At 44.4% G+C, this 24,921-nt stretch overlaps 1 protein-coding gene across 1 annotated transcript; it reads left to right on the top strand.

Annotated features, from left to right (window-relative positions):
* Nucleotides 1-3,099: 3,099 nt before the first annotated feature.
* On the top strand, nt 3,100-19,832 carry ppp1r16a (protein phosphatase 1, regulatory subunit 16A; the record flags this gene model as incomplete). Its single annotated transcript, XM_080020654.1, has 11 exons — nt 3,100-3,125; nt 10,098-11,347; nt 11,881-11,951; nt 14,111-14,256; nt 14,923-15,026; nt 15,931-16,055; nt 16,173-16,298; nt 17,054-17,129; nt 17,555-17,684; nt 17,797-17,959; nt 19,305-19,832. The coding sequence occupies exons 2-11, from the start codon at nt 11,101-11,103 to the stop codon at nt 19,830-19,832; spliced, it is 1,716 nt and encodes a 571-aa protein (XP_079876780.1). The 5' UTR covers nt 3,100-3,125; nt 10,098-11,100.
* Between the last annotated feature and the right edge of the window lie 5,089 nt (nt 19,833-24,921).

Below are 24,921 nucleotides of genomic sequence, written 5' to 3'. Positions count from 1 at the left end.
GCCCAAGTTGGCCCGTTCACACCTTGAACCGGAGCGACCATCTTTCCCCAAACTGTGGAAAAAGACCTGAATTCACACGATTAACATAAGTTGTTTCAAGTGGTGCCATAAAGGCCAAGGGTGCAGCTCTGAAGTATAGTAAACATGTGAACGAAGATTGATTTTGAGGTTTTTTATGCCAGCGCTTGTGAGAAATGTAAGTAATTTGAGGCCTGATTTGACGGCCTGATTTGATATCACTGTGTGAATTCTCACAGGCCAGTTATACTATGTTGTTAAAAAAAAAAAGATAAACCAATAGTTATAAATGAACATGGTGAACTACAAACCTCATTCACCCGTTGGGCTATCAGTGGTGAGACACTTTGGACATCTGATAGAAAGTTCCCCCTCAACTGGCAGCTCCACCTTCCTTGTAGAAATTCCCTAACAAATACATACAAGTGAATGTGCTTTATTGGCTGTTTTGTGGTTTTAGTTTAATTGCTAAACCTCTTAAACTGAGAAATCAAATCAGCGCCAATGCAACTCTCTACTTTTGCCCGAGGAGAGGGTCCAAAGAGGTCATCTGGAATAAGTGCCTTGCTCAAGGGAAACTAAATTCATTCACGTTGCCCTCACCAAGATTTTCCTCTGAGTCCAGTAGGGTCCACTTAGTTAATTCTCTATCACCAAAGCAGCATGTGTGAGACGTGACGGGCATGTCCCAGTACCTCGATTTCACCAGGTTCATTTGGCTTGGGAACCAGCTTGGGCACGACCGACGTGTTGTCCGACCGTTTATAGCGTTCGGTGAGACCCTTCAGATGCACGGCTGGTGAGAACGTTCCCCCCCGCAAAACAAAAGATTAGAGAACGAGCTGCCGGTCGATCCCTTCCTGTCTGCCGGAGAGCTGGTTAATAGGTTTGGGGTGGATTAGTGAGTGCCGCCGCGGCCGAGAAGAATGGGAAAGCATATGAATAGGACGCCGTCCAGAACGAGTGCGTTTTGTTCACGTGCACCGATTGTGTCCGGGCAAATCCTCCCCTAAGCTGCCCAAAGACACCACCTTTGACTGGATGAAATCAAGTTGAGCCAAGCCCAAACAAACACAAACACCACAAAAACACACACACTCAAACTCTTATTTAATAAGACCGTGACACGCAGACGGATTGAGAAATATGAGCACACGGCTTACGTCAACCGTTGTTTTTAAACGATATAATCGTTGCGTCGCACGTCTCACGCAGGTGGAAAAACATTACGACTATCATTTGCTGCTCCAGCAGACCCTGTTGCTACCATCCCCAACACCTATGGTCCCTATAGGTCCCTCCATATAGATCTGTGCAGTTTATTTTCTAAAAACCTTTAACTAAGTACAGTGACGGACAGCTTTTCAAAAATGGTACGACTTATTTCAGCGCCTCCTTTCATTTCACACTGCAATCTGCCTTCACAAAGTCATTCCTCGCGTATTTATTCAGAGTAACTATTATTCATGTCCTCGGCCCCCCTCCCCAACATAATTGAGCCCCCCTCCCCCTCGTGGCCCTCGCTGTGGTCGCTGGGCGTGTGCAGTGTATCACTGCAGTGTTGATCTGCCAGGTCAGTGGAGGGGTCAACAGATTACAGGGTCATCATTGTCTATCTGTTTTTTGGGCCTCAGCCACTGGGAGTTTCCTCAGGATTAGGCCATCACATAGACAATCCAATTACCTTTGGAATTTACTAACAAGTATGTATTCAATGTATCAGTAGTATTTATTTTGAAAAAAATATATTATATTCTTTGGCAATATGGTGAAGTCAAATAACACTCTCAATAAATGACTTTAACACTACTATTGTGTGTGTGTGTGTGTGTGTGTGTGTGTGTGTGTGGGCACAATATCATACAGCAAGGTGACTTACCTCCTCTTCTCATTTTCTCTGTCAACCTCTTTTTCTGCACCACGCTACACGCTGCCAGGAATTTGTTTGGTATAACATCAATTATTTAATAGTGTCTGTCTTTCTCTCTCTCTCTGGAGTTTTCCCCAACACGTTCAACAGAAACTGCAGAAAGCAAGCAGCAATTACCTGCAGCACAGGTGAAGGCAGAGCAAATTTGTGACTTTTTTTTTTTATAAACTTTATTTACAAACTAGAGGAACAAACAAAGGGGTGCTGTGGTGTTACAAATATAATAACAGCGATCATAATAACAATAATAATAAAAGTAATAATAATTAAACAGTAAGTTATTGACAATTAATGCTATATTTTTATAATCATTTTTTTTTTAATAGTAGGATATAGCATTTAGAAGAGGGCGATAATGCAACATTCAAATTGGACGCCAGCCGCAGTCAAAATACAACAGGAAGTATATAGTATAAAAAATATAGATAATAATAATAATAATAATAATAAGTAGAAGATAAGAAGTACATAGCATGTAAAATAATAGAAATAATAACAATAATTAACAATGAATTCTAGATTTTTTTTATAATTACCAGATTTTTTTTTATTTGAAATAGTAGGATATAGCATTTGGTTACAGAAGAGGGCGGTAATGCAACACTCCAATTCACATTGGATGTGAGCCGTTAAAATACAGGAGTAAGTATATAGTGTATAATAATAATAATAATAATAATAATAATAATAATAATAATAATAATAATAATCTGATGATGGTAATAATATAATAATAATAAAAACAACAACAACAACAACAATAATAATTATCATCATAATAATAACATGTATTTATATATTTATACACCACGCCACAAAACAGAGGTTACAAAGAACTTTGAAAGATTTTAAAGACAGATAAATAAATAGTGTAATTACATATCATTCCCACATCTTACATGAATAGACTTTTTTTTTTTTTTTTGGACGTTTTATTCAAAGCAATTTTGCAATCGCCAGAGTACATCCAAGGCGTGACTTTTTTTTAACTCTTGTCTTTTAAATGAAAACAAACGCCATTACCCGACGAACACGCCGCGTTTATCGTACGGCCCTTTACCGCAGCGCCCTCTGGCGGGACATCCGCTCGCAGCGCCCGGGGACCTGGTTGTTACGGTGAAGCGTTTCCCCCGGAGGGCTGCACCTGACCCGGGGGAGGACGGCGCCGGCTCCGCAGGTACGTCGCGGCGCCCGCCGCTCAACGCCCGCGCTTGCGGACAATCCACTGTATTCGGGGTCGAGCGCGCGGGGCCTCCGCATCGTGAACGACTCGGTCGCCCATCAGCGGCTGGTTCGGCGCCGATTCGCGGGGCCGAGCCGCCGGTCGCCGTCCGGAACGAGCGACGCCGGCGCACGTCACAAAACGTGGCCGAGGTGAGGCGTGACGCGGCGGCTTCGACGCTCGCTACCCGCCCGCGCGCGTTCGCTTTTGGAAGCTCTTAAAGTTGTTTACCGCGCCCGCGGGGTTCCGTTACCGCAGCCCACCGGGCCGGCTCCCCCCCCGCCCCCGGCCCGCCTGTCAAAACCCCCGCTACCTGTCGGCGGCGGCTTCACCGCGGCTAATCCCCTCACGGTAATTCCTAAACGTTACACCGTGGGAGGGACGGAGGGAGCACCCGTGGCCGTTAAAGAAGCAGCTCCCCGGCGGCGCCGCCTCGGTAAGTGCCATGAATTCGCCCCCGCTTCACAGCGTCTGCTTCCCCTCGGAATTGTAACACTTTATGTTTTTCTGGTAATTGTTTGTACGCCACCGAAAATCAACTCGTGTGTGTGTGTGTGTGTGTGTGTACTCGTGGTGGTCAAACAGCTCTACTTACAGTTGTCAAAGCTGGATTAGGTTATAAAAAAAAAAAAAAAAAATGTCTTAACAGGGGGACTTCACTGTTTTCTTTTTCATTTAATGAGGTTGATTTACTGCTACAAACCCATAGTTTTGGTTATAAACGTTCCTTCCTTTGCCCAAGGAGCCGGTCCACTGAGGTGATTGGTCACAAGTGCCTTGCTCAAACCCACACACTCCCCCCACCAAGATGGCCTTCAGAGTCCAATGCAGTGACTGACTCCCAAACTTACTTCTCCACCATCAAAGTACTGCTACTGCTAAAAGCTTGTGGGAAATAGTTCTGCGTTTTATCTATTTATTTTTGCGCGGAAAGGTCATGTTTTTTTTTTTTCCAACGGGAGGGAAAATACTTCAACGTGCATCACGTAACGTCTAAGTACCCTGGTTCTGACCTCTGCCGCTCATGTCATAGTCTTCAAATCACCCAATTTTTAGGGTCTACGTACAGCTCACTGGGACGGAGCCAAGAGGGGATGTTAGAATAAATCTCACAGCCTCCACTTTGAGCTGCGTCAGTAAACCTCGATGATAATCATTTTTATTTTTATTTTTTTCTCCCCACAGCCCTGTTCTTACTATCGCATGTGTGGTGGAAGTGCACCCTGGTAGTACACTGTAGTCAGTGTTAGTTAAAAGGGGAATGATAGATTTGCACGTTTGTTGATTTGAGTTCTTATAATCCTGCTGATTGCTGCCTGAACTAAATTTGCACAACTTTATCGAGCAGCGCCTGCAATATTATCCAATAAGCATTTTGTATTTATCTCTGAGATTTTTTCCGCTTGTGTCAACAATTCCAAAACAAGAGATACAGAAAGTCATAAATGTATACATGTACCTATTTAAACTATTAAAACACAGCTGAAGTTGATGGTCTTCTCTAAAATAAGCATTTTGGGGCTTTTTGCCTTTTTACACTTTTTGAACAGTGACAACTTAAGGCGACACTTTCCCATCCCCAACACTCAGTGCAGCGTTGTTAAAAAAAAAAGAAACGGAAGTTAATATGAAGACGTTTGCAACTGATAATGTGAAAGTCAATTGGAAATAGCCCAAAACTTGGCAGCTATCTTTGAAGTTTCATACAACTCCACAGCTCCAAAATACTGTTTGTCGCTTATTTCCTGTCTGTGACAGTGACCGAGTTTAATGCATCAACAGAAACATGTCCTGTGCAGTGTAGACCTCACAGCTGAGCTCAGCAGGCCCGTTGTTCATCTCCTTTCATTTTGAGTCGGTGTCAACAGAGACCCGAAACAAGCCGTGTTAGTGAAATCCAATGCACCTTTTAGCCTACCTGTCTATCTGTCTATCTATCTGTCCGTCCGTGGGGGTCTGAGAAACAACCTAGGTTGCATCCCCCATCCGTATGGGTAACTTTTTAAAACAACACTATGCAACTTTTTTTTTTAACCTTTTAAAATAACAGCCTCAAAATCATTTGATGGTACACGGACTTGTCATATAAAGAATGACACCTCCTTAATTCCCACCCATCCCCCCCGAACGCCTGTTCTTGCACTATGTAACGTCTGTGTTTGGGTACGAAACCGCAGGAAAAGTGCTTTACACTTCACGGCACCGCGTCACTTCTGAAACTTAGCCACGCCACCTCCCCGGTGGCGCGGATGAGGCGGCCCAGTATGTGCGCCCAGCCTGTACATTGTATCTGCGTTTGTAACATAGACTGTTATCGAAACACGATCGATAAGGTTCAAATTTGTCCGTCGGAATTGATTCTTAACGGACACTGGGCTGGAGTTTTGCACTTAGAAAACTGTAGGGGCGCCAAATCCTGAATACCAAAAGTTACACAGTGCTGCTTTCGTGATAGACAACCCCTATTTGGATCTCAAGCTCCTTTTCGACAGGAAGTGACCCATGCTTCCTGGGTAGAAGCAGTAGGGCCGTCGAAGTAGGCGAGTCTGACTTGAGTCTGACGCGTCTCCTCCCCATCCTTCCTCCTCTTCGCATTCTACTCTATCATCGTAGCGCGTCGTTCCTCCACATCCTTTTGCCCCCTCTCTCTCTGTATCCTGTCCCCGGCAACCCCCTCTGCTGTTCGTCTGCTCGGCTCTGCATCTGTCGGCCTCTCTTTTGCCCTCCGTTTGAGGTCTTGCTGAGGTTGCTCTGCGGTTATATGAAGGCGCTCAACCCGTTACACGTGATGGGGCCTAAAAATATCTCTCTCTCTCTGTCTCTCTCGCTTTCTGAATAATGCTGAAGCATTATTGGCATGACATTTTGATTAAAAACATGTTACCAAAGCATAGATGTGAACAGAAAATAACCATATAACAAGTGTGCCGTGCCGTGTTCTCTCTGACTAAAGTTAGAATATCGGGCAGTGTCGCCAGGGCCGCATGACGTTGGTTCAGATAGAAGCTAGGATCATTCCTGAATCGCTGAGCTGCATCGACTCAGCATTCAAAATTGGCCGCTGTTTGTTGCAATGAATGGCTCGTGGCAGGTCATGTCAAATAGCTCACGAGGCTCCTGAAATTAAACAATGTTGATGTGGTCTGGTTCCATGATTCAGGGCAACAGGGGCGACTGGATCAACAGGTTACATTCAATCTATTTTATTTGATTGTCGTCATACAACCTCACTGCTGAAAGTGTCAGTGCTATGTGTGCATTCGTAGTAAGCTTTTCATCCCAGCCGCCTCGTGAATGTTTATGTTCCACGGCAGTTATGGAGTCTTTCCTTCTACGTCATTAATAGCAGCAAAGAAAAGTCAATCGTGTAATCAGTATTCCTTTCACGTAGCTAATGTAGTACTCGCACAATGTAACCGGATCAGTCTTGCTCTCGTTTGCATGCACCTCCAGCACAGGCAGGTATGTTTATGTATGATGTTGGTGATCACGTGACTCGCATGTTTTCTTTCGAGCTAGGTCTGTCCTGAGACACACCGTCACTAGCCCCCTGCAAGGGATACCTCGCATTAGCAAACCCGCCTGTACTTTTGTTAAAGTACACAAAGCCCACTTTAACATGATTACATGCTATGCAATACATTACAGTTAAACTAACACAAATGGCAGAAATAGACACAGTAAGACGCGGAAGAAAATTGGTTGATTGTAGATGTTGGTTAGGTTAACTTATTGTTGGTGCTAGGAAGGAGACTGGTCCACTTCAGGCTGGATAGTGGCAGACGGCAAACTGAGGCTGTTGTAGGCAGAGGACTGCAATTCAAGCATAGAAATAATTTTGTTCCCTGCACACCTTTGTCAGTATACTCAAAACAAACTCCATGCACTTTAATTGAATTGTAAACGAGAGTTGCACTCTGCCCCCCGGCTAATCAAACCATGACGCAACCAACCGTGTGTTATTTGGACCAATTGCTGACAGAGGGAGGTCTGCAAAGTGGTGAATAGTTTGCTCTGAGGGCTTGCACATAATTTGCAAGCCCTCAGAGCGAACTATTGAGAGACAAATAGGATATATTGGAGACAAATAGATCAATTGCCACTGACAAATCCAAATCTATTTGTTCATGCCTTTCTCTCAGTGTGTCATTTGGTTCGAAAATATGTTTTTCACCATGAGTATACCGGCGCCTTAACTGAGCTGCTGTCCTCTTAGAAGTACGCTGCCTGTGAGCGTGATTCCGCTCTCTGTAAAGGTCTCTGCCAAGGCGTCTACTTTACTAGACTGTTGTGGCTTTTCTCAAGCCACAGCTCAGCTTTGAGTCATTTAGTGATTTACTTTTTTTATTCTACAATGGGCACATGAGCGTCAGAACTGGAGCATGGAGCAGTGGAAGAAGGTGGCCTGGTCTGATGAATCATGTTTTTTTTCCACATCATGTGGATGGCCGGATGGGTGTCTGTTTACCTGGTGAAGAGATGGCACCAGGATGCGTTATGGGAAGAAGGCAAGCCGGCGGAGGCAGTGTGATGCTCTGGGCAATGTTCTGCTGCGAAACCTTGGGTCCTGGCATTCATGCGTATTTTACTTTGACACGTACCACCTACCTAAACGTTGTTGCTGCCCACCTGATGGTAACATCATTTGGGCTAGTACATGTCCCTCTTCCCTTCAAATTTTTTAAATCCAAAATATATCCCTAATATTGGCAACTGCGTCAAATCACCATGAACCATCTGCTCTTCTGTTCATCAAATTAAATCTGTTATCCATCTCCAACATCAATATCCATCAAATATGTATCTTTTTGTATAAATGTACATTTCAAAAGCACAGCTTACTTAATGGATTTCACATCTTCTTTTTAATTAACTCCGATGTCCATTCATCATCAACCAGACAAGCAAAGGACATTCATCTTCCCTATTGTCACACAACTCTTGGACAATATGCCATAAAATACAGAGGACCTACACTTTGGAATACCAGCCCCCTCTCTGTCAAAACCTGTCCATCACTGTCAGTAGGTCTAATATGAAAAAACACCTTTGTCATAGTTAATATACTCAGTATGTGTGTTTATTGTGGGTATACCTTTCTTTAATTTATTATTCATAACTTCTAAGGAAACTAATATCCATAGTATTAGGATATCATGTAAATCCTAGAGGGGATGTTTTACTATAAGCCCTTTGGTTTTTCTTACCTTTCCTGAGCAATTGTTTGGCAGATCCGCCTGCCGCACATCACCTGAGCGGCGTTTTCAGGGCCCTTCGATACAGGGACACAGGCAGAGATGTTGCAAGCACATCAGTTTATTGTAGAGAGTGGGCAAGACGGAACAAGCCGGGAGCAGGTGCAACACTGTCGTGACAGAGGATCTCCCCTGTGTGTGCGGCGATGGGGGTTTTATGTTGATTCACCTGTTGCTTGCTCTAACGAGCAACACGAGTACAGCCACCCTGATCCCAAACTCAATTACTTGGACCAAAGACAGGTGTGGTTGCTTAAACCCCACCATCCCCTCGCCACCGTTTATTTTATTTATTGACATACTTTGTTTTATCACTTTCTTTGTGCTAAGAAATAATTAAAAATGTATTGATTCATCCATGTCTACTTATGGCTCTGGTGTGAGCTACAAGTCAGTATTCATGTCAGTTATTCTTTGTGTAACTGATCCCTGTGCTCGCCTGCCACTTCACAGATGTACAGGGAGTGTTAACATATTGCCTGAATCTGAGGAAATCCTTACATTGTCGGCAGTGACGAAAGAGAGTTAAGATTTCCTAAAAATAGTAGAAGGATAGAATGGCAACAGTCTGTTCCCAAAGCAGTTCTATTTTTTTCAACAGGAATGATGTTGGCCTCCCATTAGGATTATGTGAATTTACAAAGAAGACACCCAGTCTGCATCTCATTGTATACGTCCGTATCCACCAGCCTATTACAGCCTTACTCATGAGTATATCCCAAGAACAGTTTCACTGAATGTCAACATTGGCTGATGGAAGAGTAACATGCAAATGACAAATTGACAATAGATTTTTCAAACATATTGGTGTAATAATATTATGGCCCTGGATCATTTAGATAACTGATGTTCGTGAAATAGTCTTTGGAATTTCAACCGACATGTATGAAACCCCGCAGAAATTCCCTCTGCGTGGCCTAGAACCAAAGTAAACGACCCGAGGGAAACCCTGTAACCATAACCAAACTATTATGAACTCCCTCTAAGCTCCGTATCTCTTCCTGGCCGGCAGATGTCCAGACCGCTGTGGCTGCGTCCGTGCCGCATGCACTTTTCAATAGCCAACAGTGCAAACTCGCATGCTCGCCGCGGGCCGCCGGGGCCCGGTCCCTTGCACGTTCACGCCGAGGCCTGGTCCCTTGCACGTTCACTCTCTCCCTATCTCTCTTGAGTGACTCTAGTTGACCTTCCCCTCAGCAAGCTCGAGCCTAAATAATGGATGAAGTGCCTGGAAAGAGCCGAGCCTGCGAGCGGTGTAACCCTCCCCGACGGGGCCGGCGTGCGCGGGGGAGCGAGAGAGGCCTCGCTGACTGACGCCGTCGCGCTAGGAACTTTGCACGATAAACGAAAACACTGCACGCTAGCCTTTCAGGCGCTGCCCCGTGAACTCTCCCGGCCGTGGCGCTCGTCCTCGTGGGCACAAGGCGGTGGAAGGCGGCGGCGGCCGTGGCAAAGTCTTTCTTGGACCACAGGGTGTGTCAATCATTAATGGAAAAACGTCCCACTGTCTCAGGTTTCCACTGGGAGGGAGTGGACGGAGTAGGGGTGGGGAAGGAGCTCAATGGTTAAAGATAGCAGGATTAGGAGAGCAATGTGTACATTATACTGTAACACAGCACTCACACACTCTCTCTCTCTCTCTCTCTCCCCCCCCTCACACACACACACACAGGTGAGAACAAAGTAGAAATCGTTGAGGAATGAACGCCTGAAAACCTGCTCCTGCCGAACCCTTTTTTCTTTTTTTATTTACCTCTGCAGAAGATTGGAAGGCTCTACCAAACACACCGCCCCTTGGATTACCTTCCTTTCTCCACCCGTGGCGATTTGAATGCCGACACTGTCACCTTGGCTTGAATAAGGCCTTGTGCAATGCTAAATCCTGTGAATGTTCCTTTTCATTCTCCGCGCTGGAAAAACTTTCTACCCCCACAGTCTTAAGAATGTGTGACCTGGTCCTTCCGCTCTGAGTCGGCCGTACGGTTGTACGCACGGGGGGACGACGACTCATAGCACACTGTAAATTGTCAGCATGGACTCTCTGGAACTGGATCCCGAACCAGAGGTGTTAATTGGTGGCAGGCATCATCGCAAGTGGAGATAAGCTGGCAGGTCAACCCCTCCCCTTCTCTTTCTTTCGCTTTATTTCCATCCAAAAGGTTATCAAACAAGTTACCCTGGATGGTCATCCACAGCTTCGAGTGCTACACTTTGGAATACTTTTTGTCTGCACTGGATTGCTATGGATATTTGGCCTGTTTTGGAAGTTTTCTTCTACTTTGTAGTGAACAAAGAGAAACCGGGTCATGGAGGACGGGGAAAACTGACCCGGCTGTCAATTATTCATGAGAAATTATGACGTTTTTTGTCACCTGAATCCACAATGACTTGATTCTTTGTCTAGTTTTGAGCTTACCCCCCCCCCCATCACACTGTTTTCGAGAAGATTTTTTTTTTGTCAGAAAATCTTTTTTCCTGCTATTTGAGCTGTCACCATTGGCACTGTCAAAGATTAGGTTGGCCTTCCAGGGTGGCCCATTTTATGGGCAACCGGGGAAGGGTAGGGTGGACATCTGCAGTGTTTAGAGACCTTAAACAGCCATTTAACACACCCCTTGCCAAAGAAGAGCTGGGCAGCGGAGGTTGGAGGCCGGTCTAGGGGCGTGGTGGGGGGCATGGCAGCTGACCACGGCGAGCTGCTGGCTGAGATGGCTACTGTGGGGCGTTTGGGCGCCACGGAGCGTCTTAAACACGCCCAGAAGCGCCGGGCGCAGCAGCTGAAGGGCTGGGCGCAGATGGAGAAGGACACAGCCCGTGGGTCCAAGGCCAAGGCAGATAAGAAGAAGGGGCGCACCTGTAAAGTGGCATTCCCAAACACTATCACCCTACTGGAGGCAGCCGCACGCAACGACCTGGAGGAGGGTACGTCAACATGGAACACACATACAATGACCAAACTCATAAAAACAGTTTTTTTATTTTATTTACTTTTTAAACTTTATGCTTTAAAACTTGCATTAAACACTTCCCATTCCCCCATGAAATCAACCCTATCCTACCAGTACATCATCTTAAGCCATCCTCGAAACAGGTAATAGTCTTTGTGACATTTACGGGATCTTGCTTTAAGCTTTAGTTTTATTCCTGGCCACCGTATAAGCAATAGTTACCCTGCAGCGTGACGCTCTATAAAGGTCAGAAGGAAGTGTTTCATGCATATTTGATACTTGATCTCCCATAAGCTCAAAGAAAGAAGCTCATGCGTGGGTTTTCAATGGTTTTATCGTCTTTCACAAGGTGTGTGTGTGTGTGTGTGTGTGTGTGTGTGTGTGTGTGTGTGTGTGTGTGTGTGTGTGTGTGTGTGTGTGTGTGTGTGTGTGTGTGTGTGTGTGTGTGTGTGTGTGTGTGTGTGTGTGTGTGTGTGTGTGTGTGTGTGTGTCTTTCTTTCTCTGCAGTGCGGGAGCTTCTCAATAGTGGAGTCAGTCCAGACCTGTTTAATGAGGACGGACTCACGGCCCTGCATCAGGTAGACCTCTACATTAATTCAGTGTAGTTGGCTTTTGGCTCTTTCCATCCAAAATAATATATAATTACATGTCTTTTGGCCCACAACATGTTCTGCAAGATGCTCAGGTGAGAACTAAACCTGGACCTCAGAACCAAATGTGGCTATATCTAAAGCCCCTTGCCCACATGGAATCCGTAACATTGCTGGATAAAAAATATTCGGCAAACGCAGCATGTAGTCATTCCCACATCGCCTCCTCTACAGAAAAGTTCAGTTTGGAGTCTGTTCCCACATTAGATGGCTGTTCCGGATACATTACCTAATGCTCGTGTGAGAGATGTCTAATTTCACAGTAGACTAGGCAACAGAATGGGTTTTTAGACCAGTACTTCGCTCCCTGTCTCCCCGCCCCACGTGCTCTTCCCTCCACTGACTGAGAGGGGACAGAGCCCTGTCCCCGGACTCAATATCCCTAACCCATTATTATTAAATCAGTTTTATCATTTTCATCTTGTTCTACACTCTCTGCCTCGGTGGAAGGAACTTTCTCCACCTGTTCCACCGCTCCCTGTCCGCTCGCTCCCTCCGGCTCCTTGCTGCCTATCCGATGTGCCCGCACAGTCGCACCGCACACCTAACTGTAAAAGACACAGGGTCTGAGTGGCAATTTTAATAAGAAAAAGAATATGAAGACGTGTCTCCAAAGAGACGGGACGCGTTTCACTTTCTCGCCTTTGCCTATTTTTCCGAACGTGTTTTTTTTTTGTTTTTTTTGTTTGTTTTTTTTCCTCCAAAAATAAATCATTTTTTTTATATATTTGTACAAAATAAATATTCTTAAAACCCCACCATTTGTGCTTTATTTCGATTCGGCTCCACCACTACTTATAACAATATTACTGCTTCCATTCCCACACACTTCCATTCACAGCCGTACCGGCAATTTTCCGGAAAGAACGACTTTTACGGAACATCGCCACCAACTCCTGTTCCCACATGACGCCGATAAGGAACACTGCCAGTCGATTTACGGCTTTCACTGTGCGTGGGAAAGGGGCTTAAAGTAGCTGCGTAAGATATTTAGCGTCTATAACCCTCAGTCCGCCAATTTTCCATGCACAGATAAACACTCGCATGTGACCAAAAACATTCACAAATCCAGCTTTTATACTTTTCAGCCCAGTACCCAATATCTGAAATTTCACATTAACTGGGTTAACCCCTGGTTTAGAAAATATACTTTTTAGATTTAACAGATTTCATATACGAGTCACTGCAGTGTGGAAAAATGACATCATGTCAGAAATTCAACAGACATTTTTCAAAGCATTTTAGGATTCAATAAAAGGTATTGAGACTCTCCGAGTGATCTCAATCAGATTCCCAAAATGATTCTGCAGCCATACTTAAATGTCGCTGTATTGGCCGTGGACGCGGTTTTAAACGAACAGCGGTGACTCTTCTGAACAAAGCAGGCCGCCTTTTTAGCGCAGCCTGCATGTTTATGTTTTGTGCAATCATTGGGAGCACTTTGGGCACTGTTTGTCTTTATTTTGGCTGAGGCCACACTTATCTGAATAGGCTATCCATGAACACGCTGGGACATTCCCCCACCATGCTACCCGGAGAGCTGGTGGTGGCGTGGAAGTCTTAGGGGGGATTTGCTCAGACTGACATTCCTTTCTCGGACAGTTAACACTAAGGCATATTTTGTGAGAGTTTTCTGCGAGGCCTTGGGACATGGAGCCTAAATAAAGACACTGGACTGTTCAAAAAAAGGGGGAAGGGGAGAAAAACAAAAAACCTTTCCCTGCGGTATGTGTCACTGATGTTGGCAACGCATACAAAAGACTAATATAAACATATTATAGTATAAATATAATGATAAGCGTAGTAATATAATCAGAGTGGCATGTGATATAGAAAAGTAAACACAGTTCTCCGTTGTTATTCAAAGCAAGGGCCCAGGCATTGCAGTCTCTCTTCTGTTTTTATCACCACAACCGGCAAAGGCGGATGTCCAGTGATGGAACAATGGGCTGCATAGTCATAAACATGCATATAAACAAGCCTTATGGCGTCATGACTGCCGTGACGTTCTCTAGATGTAAATCAACAGCTCGTTTAAGGTTACGCCGTCCACCGGGGGTCCTCATAACGCCACGTGTCCCCCGCAGTGTTGCATTGATGACTTTGTGGAGATGGTGCAGTGTCTGCTGGATGCGGGCGCCTGCGTGAACGCCTGCGACAGCGAGCTGTGGACGCCGCTGCACGCCGCCGCCACCTGTGGCCACACGGGGCTGGTGCAGCTGCTTGTGCAAGTGTGAGTGGAGCCAGCACTGTCATAACTGTATATGAGAGTGTGATGTGCTATGTTTATCTTGCCAACACACGCTCACACACACCGTGTTTCACATTCCTCTCTGTCTCGCACCGACGCGATTCATATTATATTATTATATTAGAAAATGTTACTGATCTTTATTAACTGACACTGGATCATTTAATGATCCAGTGCCAGTTAAAAAGACAAAAAAAAAAAAAAAAAGATCCAGTGCCAGTGATCAGTAACATTTTGGCAAATTTTGGCACTTTCCCTCGCACAACAGAATCCTTCCACTTTGCCAGGGTTGCAAACTTTAAGCCACTAAGCTATAAAACTCTGTTCTGTGTAAACAGATTAAGAGCCTTCTTGGAGAACGTCGTGTTGACATAAACAAAGCATCTGGTGCTGCGGCGTGCCTGCGAACTTGCTTGAGTGGTTTAGAAAGTCATTTGCAAATGCTCTCAACTCTGGTTCAGGGAATTTCAATTGAATAAAAAAAAAAAATGGCCCTATACCTTATCAAAGAATTGGGAAAATTGAGAGGTGTGTGTGTGTGTGTGTGTGTGTGTGTGTGTGTGTGTGTGTGTGTGTGTGTGTGTGTGTGTGTGTGTGTGTGTGTGTGTGTGTGTGTGTGTGTGTGTGTGTGTGTGTGTGTGTTTCCAGTGGGGCGGACCTGCTGGCGGTCAATGCTGATGGCAACATGCCCTACGACCTATGTGAGGACGAAGCCACACTGGAGCTGCTGGAAATGGTCATGGCCGAAAAGGGTTAGTAGGGAATGAGCAATATGTTGAAAACCTCTCTCTGTTGTCCTAAATGTCTTGTCTGCTGTCACTTAGCTCGGAATAAAATGAAAGGTCACGAGAATAAAAAGGGAGTTTGGCTGCAGGAAAAGATACTGCTTTTCGTCTTTCAGTGTTTGACTGAACCCAACTCTATAATGTTTCTTCTTCTTAATGACAGGGTTTCCGTGGGTCCTTAAAAAGTCTAAAATCCAATAATCTCAATTGTAGGCCTTAAAATGTTGTAGATACGGTTTTGACAGGCCTTAAAAATGTATTGGATTATGAAGTTGACGGATGCAAACATCTCACTTGTTCACGTCAATTTGGATGACTTGTGTGAGACGTCCAGATCCAAAGAGGTTTTTTTTGGGGGAGGTGGTGTGTTGGTGTCGGATATATATATATATATATATATATATATATATATATATATATTTTTTATCCGTACGAGAGAACCACGCCCTCCTCTCGATTAACCAATGGACTCGTTCTCTGGTATTGCGGTGTTGCGTTGCGCACACGGCTCTCCAGTTGAAAGCGTGCCAAACCCGAAAGTGACGCTGCGTTCGCGGGAACTCGGGAAAACTGTAATTTGTGTCGGAAGTGATGCTGCGTTCATGGGAACTCGGAAGCCCCCACGCGACAGTCGGCTACGTCACAAGTATATTTGAGACCTGTGGGATTTTCCTTCGTACTTTTTTTTTTGCCAGTATGGATGTGAAATAGGTCTTAAATTGCATACATAATTGTGTGTGTGTGTGTGTGTGTGTGTGTGTGTGTGTGTGTGTGTGTGTGTGTGTGTGTGTGTGTGTGTGTGTGTGTGTGTGTGTGTGTGTGTGTGTGTGTGTGTGTGTGTGTGTGTGTGTGTGTGTGTGTGTGTGTTTAGGGATTACCCAGGCGCATATAGACGAGTATCGCGGTGCTAAAGAGACGGAGATGCTGACGGACGTTCAAGCTCTAGTGCAGAGTAAAGCGGACCTCAGTGCTCAGGACGACAGTGGAGCAACACTGGTGAGAAACAGAAACTTCTGTGTGTCTAAAATAAAAATAAAACTTCGGGTACCGCTTCCAAACAGGCTAAATGTAATAATAATAATTTAAATGTAATTCCACCGTGTCTTCCACCAGCTCCACATAGCGTCGGCTAACGGCTATATGTCTGTGGCGGAGCGGCTGCTGGAGCACAAGGCTCAGGTGGAGGCGAAGGACTTGGACGGCTGGACGCCGCTGCACGCTGCCGCCTGCTGGGGGCAGGTGAGTGCTGCAGTCACTCCACCAAATGTAGCATTTGAGGGAAGCCTCAGCGGGATTCCGCTCCCATTTGTAACCCGCGAGCAGCCATTTTCAATCTGGAAACACGACACAATCTTCTGCTTAAGCTCTTCTGTCTTAGAGATCACTTTTGAGAACAAAGCAAAGTGTCCGGAACATTCTTCTGTGCTGATCTCAAGTAACCGTGACTATTTTCGCATTAGCGAAACAAAGGGAAGGCCTAAAGACCAAAGTACTGCACTATTTGCTTTGAAGCTTCCTCAATTTCATCCACTCGATGCAACGACTTAATGAAATAGTGGATTTAGTTCTTCCGCATTATTCTCCCTCCGTGTCCAAACGTCCTGTCTATTGTACTTTGAGGATTATAATATATCCATATCATATAACCAAGGTGCGACATTAAACAGGGGTTTAAAGGTGAACAGGAGTAGAGGAGGAGTGTTGAGAAGAGGTGTGTCATTAAGTAAATATGCCTCCTTTCAAAAATAAAGGGGTTAACAATGTCTTGCTATGAGGAACCATTTACAAAACACTTAAGGAGACAACAATACCAGTTGCACTACCTGAAAAGGAAATTAGAGTTAAGATAGCCAATGCTTCCTTCGTAATAATATTCTGCAGGTTCAAGACCGTTCCTCTTCAACGGATGACCGTCCTACTGAGTGTCCTACATCACGTCCATTTCTCCTGCGTTTCCTCCATAATAACTGGTGCCATTGTTTGTATTTTCTCAGCTCCAGATGGTAGAGTTGTTGGTGGCCCACGGGGCCAATCTGAACACAAAGTCTGTTCTGGAAGAAACGCCTTTAGGTAGGAACGCACAGGCTTTATACGATGATAAAGTCTTAAACCCTAGTAGAGGGGAAACATTTATTTAATCGACCAATATTTCCCTTATACTCGATAATTGATCACATTATATTTTGCCTGAATTTGTCTAAGCTTACCCTGTGTTTTGTAAGACAAGTTTAACAAAACACACTTGATTTGAAGTGCCTACTTCTTAACCTCTGATATTACCTTGAACTTAAAAGTACAGGAACGTAAAATAAAATCATGTAATATTAAGATTATATACAGTATATAAGTATACGTGTTATCTATTGTGCAAAACATTTGAAGTTGGGAATACATCAACTTGCCATTTCATAGTTCCCCATAGTCTACTTTTCTCAGAGTTCATGCCAATGCTGCTGCTATGCCATAAACGTTTTTCCTGTTCACCTCCTCGTCAGACGTGTGCGTGGATGAGGAGGTGCGGGCCAAACTGATGGAGCTGAAGCACAAGCACGACGCCATCATGAAGAGCCAGGACCGGCACAAGGGCACGTTGCAGCGCCGAGCCTCCAGCACCGGCAGCCGGGGGTGAGGCGACGGGAGGAAAGCGAGCTGAGCGCCGGAGGGAGGAAGGAAGGAAGAAATGAAAAGCAAGTGGAGCGATTCACGCCGCTCCCTTTTCTCTCTGCCCTGTCTGCAGGAAGGTGGTGCGGCGCGTCAGCGTGAACGAGCGCTCCAGCCTGTACAGGCGGGAGCACCACAAGGAGGCCATGGTGTGGCAGGAGCGCAGCCGCCAGCCCGAGCCGCAAGACGACGACGACGACCGGCAGACCGACAACGAGCTGCACCAGCACAGCGCCATGGTAACAACACCACTGTGACATGTTGTATTTCCCTTTCAATTGTTCAGAAACCACGCGGTTCGGTTGGTATCATGTTTTTCGGGCCACAGCCTCTTTTTGGTGGGGTATATACACCGATGAGCTACAACATTAAAGCTGCTGACAGGTGAAGTGAATAACATTGCTCATCTTGTTACAGTGGCCACTGTCAAGGGGTGGGATATATTAGGCAGCAAGTGAACAGTTCTTCGAGTTGATGTGTTGGAAGCAGGAAAAATCGGTTAGCCTAAGGATCTGAGCGACTTTGACAAGGGCCAAACTGTGATGGCTAGACGACTGGATCAGAGCATCTCCAAAACGTCAGGTCTTGTGGGGTGGTCCTGGTATGCAGTGTTTAGTACCTACCAAAAGTGGTCCAAGGAAGGACAACCAGTGAACCGGCAACCGGTTCATGGGTGCCCATGGCTCATTAATGGCGGTGGGGAGCAAAGTCTAGCCGGTTTCGGCTCTGGTCCGATCCCACAGAGGAGCTACTGTAGCACAAATTGCTGAAAAAATTAATGCTGCTATGATAGAAAGGTGTCAGAACACACAGTGCATCACAGCTTGCTGCGTATGGGGTTGTGTAGCCACAGACCGCTCAGAGTGCCCATGCTAACTCCTGTCCACCGCTGAAAGCTCCTACAGTGGGCACGTGAGTGAACTGGACCATGGAGCAATGGAAGGAGGTGACCTGGTCTGATGAACCATGGTTTCTTCTACATCATGTGGATGGCTGGGGTTAGGGTCCGATCCAATGGTTCATCTGTTGGATGTGGTGGAACAACAAGCCCGATCCGTGAGGGCCCCACCTCACAACTTACAAGACTTAAAGGATCTGCTGCTAATGTCTTGGTGCCAGATACCACAGGACACCTTTAGAGGTCTTGTGGAGTCCATGCCTTGACGGGTCAGAGATGTTTTGGCGCCACAAGGGGGACCCTACCCAATATTAGTGGTTATTAGTGGTGGTTTTAATGTTGATTTGTGTATTTGGTATATTATGGGGCAAAAAATAAAACATTACAAGTTCAAAACTAAACGTAAGGGAGTATGTTTAGTCTGGAATTTGTAATGGTTTTTTTTGTTTTCTTTTCTTTGATTAGTTACTCTGCCTTACATGGGCAATATTTTGTTTCCACTTCTAAAATTTAACTGCAATATTGTACTTAATCACAAAGAAATCACCTGCATCACAACATAAACTCAATCTCATCTCCTCACACTAGTCAGGCAACATGTCTGGGTGACTAGTTGAGAAATGCTAGTTTGAGTTGTTTCCCTTTCAAAAAAACGGTCTAAACGAGTCGTATTGTCTGCCCACCAGACCGCCAGCAGCGGCGCGGTGCCACATTTGGATAACAGTGACACAGTGGAGGGGAAGCTTTCGACCAGTTTGGGGAATGGGGGGACGTCGGTGTCTCTGGCCTCCTCCGTCCCTGGCGAACTGTGGAGCGGCGGAGGGCTCATGGAGCGCAGCGCCTCCTACCAGCTGACCCCGGCCCCGGGCGCAACCTCTTCGGCCCCGGGGGAGGGGGACGTAGTGGACAGCATGACCCGCGACAAATCCCACCACACCCTGGCCGACCTGAAGCGCCAGCGTGCGGCCGCCAAGCTCAACAAGTACCCGGCGCCGCCCCTGCCCACGCCGTCAGAGGAGGAAACCCCCGCCGCGGAGGAGGGAGCGCCAGCGCCCCCTCAGGAGATCCGACTCACCCCGAGCGCCGACGAGGCGGCGTCCGCCCCCAGCCAAGTATATTTCACCCCAGCCAGCGGAGATCCTCCGCTGCTGAAACTGCGAGCCCCCGAGGAAGAGCAGTCCAACACCAAGGAGCCCTGCTGCAGACTCATGTAGACGGCCGGATGAAATCTGCACACGTACAAATGCACAAAGACAATGCTGCCCATTAAGTGGAGAGTCACTGATTCATTACTTAAATGAACATTCCTTCAAGCATTTCTATTTTATTTTTTTCCTTTAATCATTTCTGTGTGAATAGCTGTGTTTTTCGCACACTACTGATGGTCTGGCTGATGCTGCAGAAAATGAATGTACTTTTTTTTTTTTTTTTGGTCCTAATTTCCCTGCCTTTTTGAATTGACACCTCATGTAAAGTATCAATAGATTAAGCACACGCCCCTTTCCCAGATGCTTCCTTGAAAAACAGGTCACCACATTTCAACCTGAGGGCTTCATCTAGTGGCTCATCAGAGAATTGCAGCTCCCAGTGTCTACACGTTGCCCAGAAAGTCTTTATTTAGACATAATTATCATTAATTTAGTTATGTTTCATTTAAAAAAAAAATTGTCAGTGAAAATCAGAGTAATCGGAATTATTACTTTTTTCTTATTATTTGTAAAAAAATAAAATAAAAAAAATTGCCATTTGGTGATGGGGGGGGGGCGGGACTTGAAGGTTTTGATTGACTGTCATTATTGAATGAATGCTATGAATGGTACTTAATTTTGATGTATTCTTTATTAATGAGACCAGATCTGAAGTTTGGGGAGGTTGCATTAAGAGAATTCCAGTTTCTGAGTTTGCATTGAATTTACAAGAATGTTGTAAACAAGCAATTGTCTTATGTTTATTATTATTGTTGTTGTTGTCGTGGTTTGGGGGTCTTGGTTTGTTTTAAACTAATATTCTAACCCCGTCAACAAACAGTAACAGTGTAATTAAAAGAATATAAAATGATATATTGAAATCAGTGGTGATGTTTCACAAATGTTAAGACCAAGATACATTCTAATTGCGTTTTTGTTTTTCTATAAAAGGAACCAATTATTTATTGTCTGATAATATATTGCTCTGTGTACAGTTATTTTTTTTTTTCCCCTCTGTAAATGTAAAAACAAGAAATGATTGATTATCAAATGTTATGAGAAATTCAATATTTACATTGGTTTATGAAGATCAGTGCCTTTTGTAGGGGTGATAAATGGAGAACCAAGTGAAGGATTTGGTGTGCCGTGGGGGGAAAAGGCGAATAATTTATTTGACATTGAATCTTAACATGCACTCTATTACATTTCAGTTTTGTTTCTTAATGATTTATACCAAGATTGGTTCAAAGGTCATGTACATGCCTTTTCACAAATGATTTTTGTAAAGTTTTGGTTTTTTTCTTTTTGTAATGTTGATTTTACTGTACATGCATAATGTGTATGAGTGAAAATGACTTATTTATGTAGTCTGTTCATTTGTAGTCAGACAATCAAGCAGGAAAAATGTCTGAAGAGCAAATTATGAACTATTTATTTTTCCAAATGTACTATCTTTAACCTGCTGTTTTAAAAAAGGATCTCTCTTTGGGATCTGCTATCTGGCCAAGCGTCATCAAAAAATTAGTAAAAAAAAAACGAAAAACAAAAAAAAAAACACGAATCAAGACACACTTCATCCCATTAGACTTCAGCTGCTGAAGTGACCTTGAACACATCACCCCCCGCACTAAATAAATGAATCCTTTTATGTGGCTGTTTTAATTTTTTGCTTCCACAATTTAATGGCTTATTCTCTTGCAGTTTTTCCAGGCAGCAACTGTAGCAACTGTGCTGGTTGCCGGTGACCTGGGCAGCACTCGCTGTACGGAGTATTAAAAAGATGTGGTGACTATTTGAGCCAAGGCCACAAGCTTCATTTAAACCGGTTTAGCTTTGTCTTTCTCAAGCCTTCGTGCATGATTTGCTATTTGTCTTGGGAGGGTTTTTTCGGCTTTTGGCAACAGACTGAACAAACCACCCGGTTGCACCACCCCTGATCCAGTAGCGAGGGAAGGTGTAATACCATATGCGTCACCTGACCGTTGAGCTTTGTGTTAATCTATAACTAAGACAATCACGGAAAGGTTGAGGGGATAGTTTATGAGTTCAGATTTGATTTCAAACTACGGGGGAGTAGGGTGGACCCTGCGTGACACTCCCGACATAGCAGCTGCATGACACCGCCATCACATGCTTATTTTGTTGTGGGGATCAAGTGTCTTCCCAAGCCAATTCACGCGCTCTCTCTCTCCACTCTCCTTTATTCTCTCGCTCTCTCTCTCATTCACACACATAATCTTACTTGAATTTCTTTGTTCACCAATTGCAGATTATAAAAAAAAAAAAATGCCAACTCAGCAAACTTGCCTCTAGACCAGTTCTCCTCAAGCCAGGTGAAAGTGATTCCATTCTGACTTCACCGCGTGCTCACTCTCTTCTGAGGACGCGATCATGATCTGTTAAAAGAGGGGACATTGAGATTTCAGAGGGGTCACAAATGTACAAAACTTTTGGCTTAAGAATTTTGACTTTTGAAAGCTGACAGCACGCGTGCACGCAAAGTCCCCCTGCAAAACGACCGCAGCAGGGTTTGATGTCCCGAGCCCACCACCAGGGCCAAGGGGGAGTTGAACTGGCCGCCCACCCAGACCCCCGCAGACGTGTTTTGGGTACGCGGTTATAATACCGTCGCACCACTGGGTCACCTTCACACTCGGTCCCGGTCCCCAGGGAATTCTAAACAGGCCCTCGTGTTGCCAGCTTTCAGAAGCTCCCCTGGCTTTGAACCCTCAAGCCCTCCCAACACTGAAGTACTCATCCAATGACCTATCTGAGCATCAAACTGTAAAGTTCTCCTACAGCCACTTATCCCTTTGAGCCACAGAGTCTCACCTAGTGGTCTTCTCCAGAAATTTTCATTTTGTGAATGACTGAAGGAACGTGCCCATTAGCTGGCTATATCCTATGGTATATACTATATATTGTATACCAAACCAGGTATAAAATGGAAATTGCATATGAATGATGTACAATAACACAAATAAAAATAATTAAACAGGAATGAAAAAAAAAAACTAGGGTTCGCTGTTTATCCAATAAGTACATAGTCACAATTTACATATGATGGAGTTGACGGGATATAACCTGCATACAATCTTGAACAAAATGTCAAAAGAATCAATAAGAATTTGAAAATTTTCTGTCCGTTGTAGAGATCCCATTAGCTGCTCAGGGTTCGGGTGTGGAGGCCTCTCTTTGGGACCGGGGGCTCTCTCTGCTCTTTTGCTTCCGGACTGGAGTCTCAGTTCAGCCTGTGAGTCCTGAGTCATTTAATACAGTATTTAATATATTCATAATCCGTTTCTTGTCCCATTGTGTTCTTCTGACTGGGTGAAGAGCGTTCGAATGGCTCAGTTGGGATTCTAATTTAGCTATGCTCACTGAAACAAGCTCGCCCTGAATAGTTTTTGTTCAGAGTTTTTGTTTGGTAGCCAGGCTTGCATTAAGGGAGGTGGAGCAGGACCTCTCACTTTTTTTTTCCACCGACGCAAACCTGGTTCTGGTTCGTAGTTGGTTCAACTTTACACCTTTTTCCAACAAGGCATGTAGAGGGCCGGTTCAGAACCGATGCCTAATTTGGAACCAGTTCTGCAAACCTTCTAAGAACCGGCTTGCTTTTCCACGGAACAGTGGGCCCGGGGCCACCTCATTACATCACTGCACATACATCATGACGCACATTCACCCGCACACACATGTATGCGCTTATGCACGCACCATATGTGTTATTATTATTATTATTATTATTATTATTATTAGTAGCAGTAGTAGTAGTAGTATTTATAAATTATGATGATGATGATGATTATTATTATTAGTTGTAGTAGTAGGAGTAGTAGTATAATTATTAATATTATTATAATTATTATTTATAAAATATGATGATTATTCTTCTCCTTCTTCTTATTCTTATTATTAATAATGAAAATAATAACAATAATAATAATTATAATGATGATAATAATAATAATAATAATAATAATAATAATAATAAATTATTATCATTATAGCTTATGCTTGGGGTCTTAATATGATCTTTTATGTCAGCATTTCCACCATGCCTCATTAATTGGGTTAGGTAATGAGACAGACAGAATCACCAATCATATCTGTATATACAAATAGCCTATCCTTTATACATATACATATACTATTCCCTTCATTTCTATTTTGTACCCCCACCCTCTATTACCTTTTTCAGTCTTATTTAATTTTAATTTTATTGTATTTATGTTATTCTATTCACTCACGGCGTTACGTTTTAGGAACCAGTTAGTTAGTTAGCCAGGTAGGATTTAGGTTAGCTATTATGTTCGGTTTAGTAACCATTGTGCATAATCTCTGGGTGCGTTGCAAAGACATTTCACTGCATATATTTATGAACCTATCTTTATGTATGTGACAAATAAAACTCTTGAATCTTGATCTTGAAAACATGATGAAGGTCTTTGTAAGCGCTGAAAACAAGCATAACATTGTTATTGGGGGTCCAGCCCTATTGTTATTGCTCGCCATTTTTTTTATTTTTTTTATCTCGGCGTTAGAGCTGGGACATTTCAGACGTCTTGTTGCTCTAGTTTGATGAATATCGTGAATAGCAGAGAAACAACCATGTGACACGAACAGCCAATCGTACAGAGCAGAGAAATAACCAACCAACCAACCAACAACCAATCATACAGCAGGAGCGCCGGCGCTTCCTCCGCCCTCTCCCCGGCTGGCAGCGTGCAGCAGGGGCATGAAGCCCAAGGCCCAAGCCTCAAACTCGCCCAAGGAGGGCGATTAAAGCAATGTTCCTTCCCTCAGTCCGCCAGAAACCATAGTGCAGATTCGGGGAACGTCGGACTGCGGAGCCTCGAAAACCTGTAATACGTACTGACCAAACTGGACCTATTTCTGCCCGCAGCTATAATTATTATTGTAATTGTGTTGAAAACCAGAACAATTTGGAAGGGAACGTTGACAATTGAGAGGGGGGCTGAGCTCACTGACTCAATAAAATATGATATGGGTTAGGGTTAGGGTTAGGGTTAGGGTTTACGTTGTGGTGGACTTTTGACTACTCCGTCCTAGATTCTTTGTTATATACACACATTATATTGAGTATTTCAATCTC

Source organism: Zeus faber (genome assembly GCF_960531495.2).
Source record: "Zeus faber genome assembly, chromosome: 19".
Taxonomy (NCBI): domain Eukaryota; kingdom Metazoa; phylum Chordata; class Actinopteri; order Zeiformes; family Zeidae; genus Zeus; species Zeus faber.
This window is presented reverse-complemented; position numbering and strand designations above follow the sequence as displayed.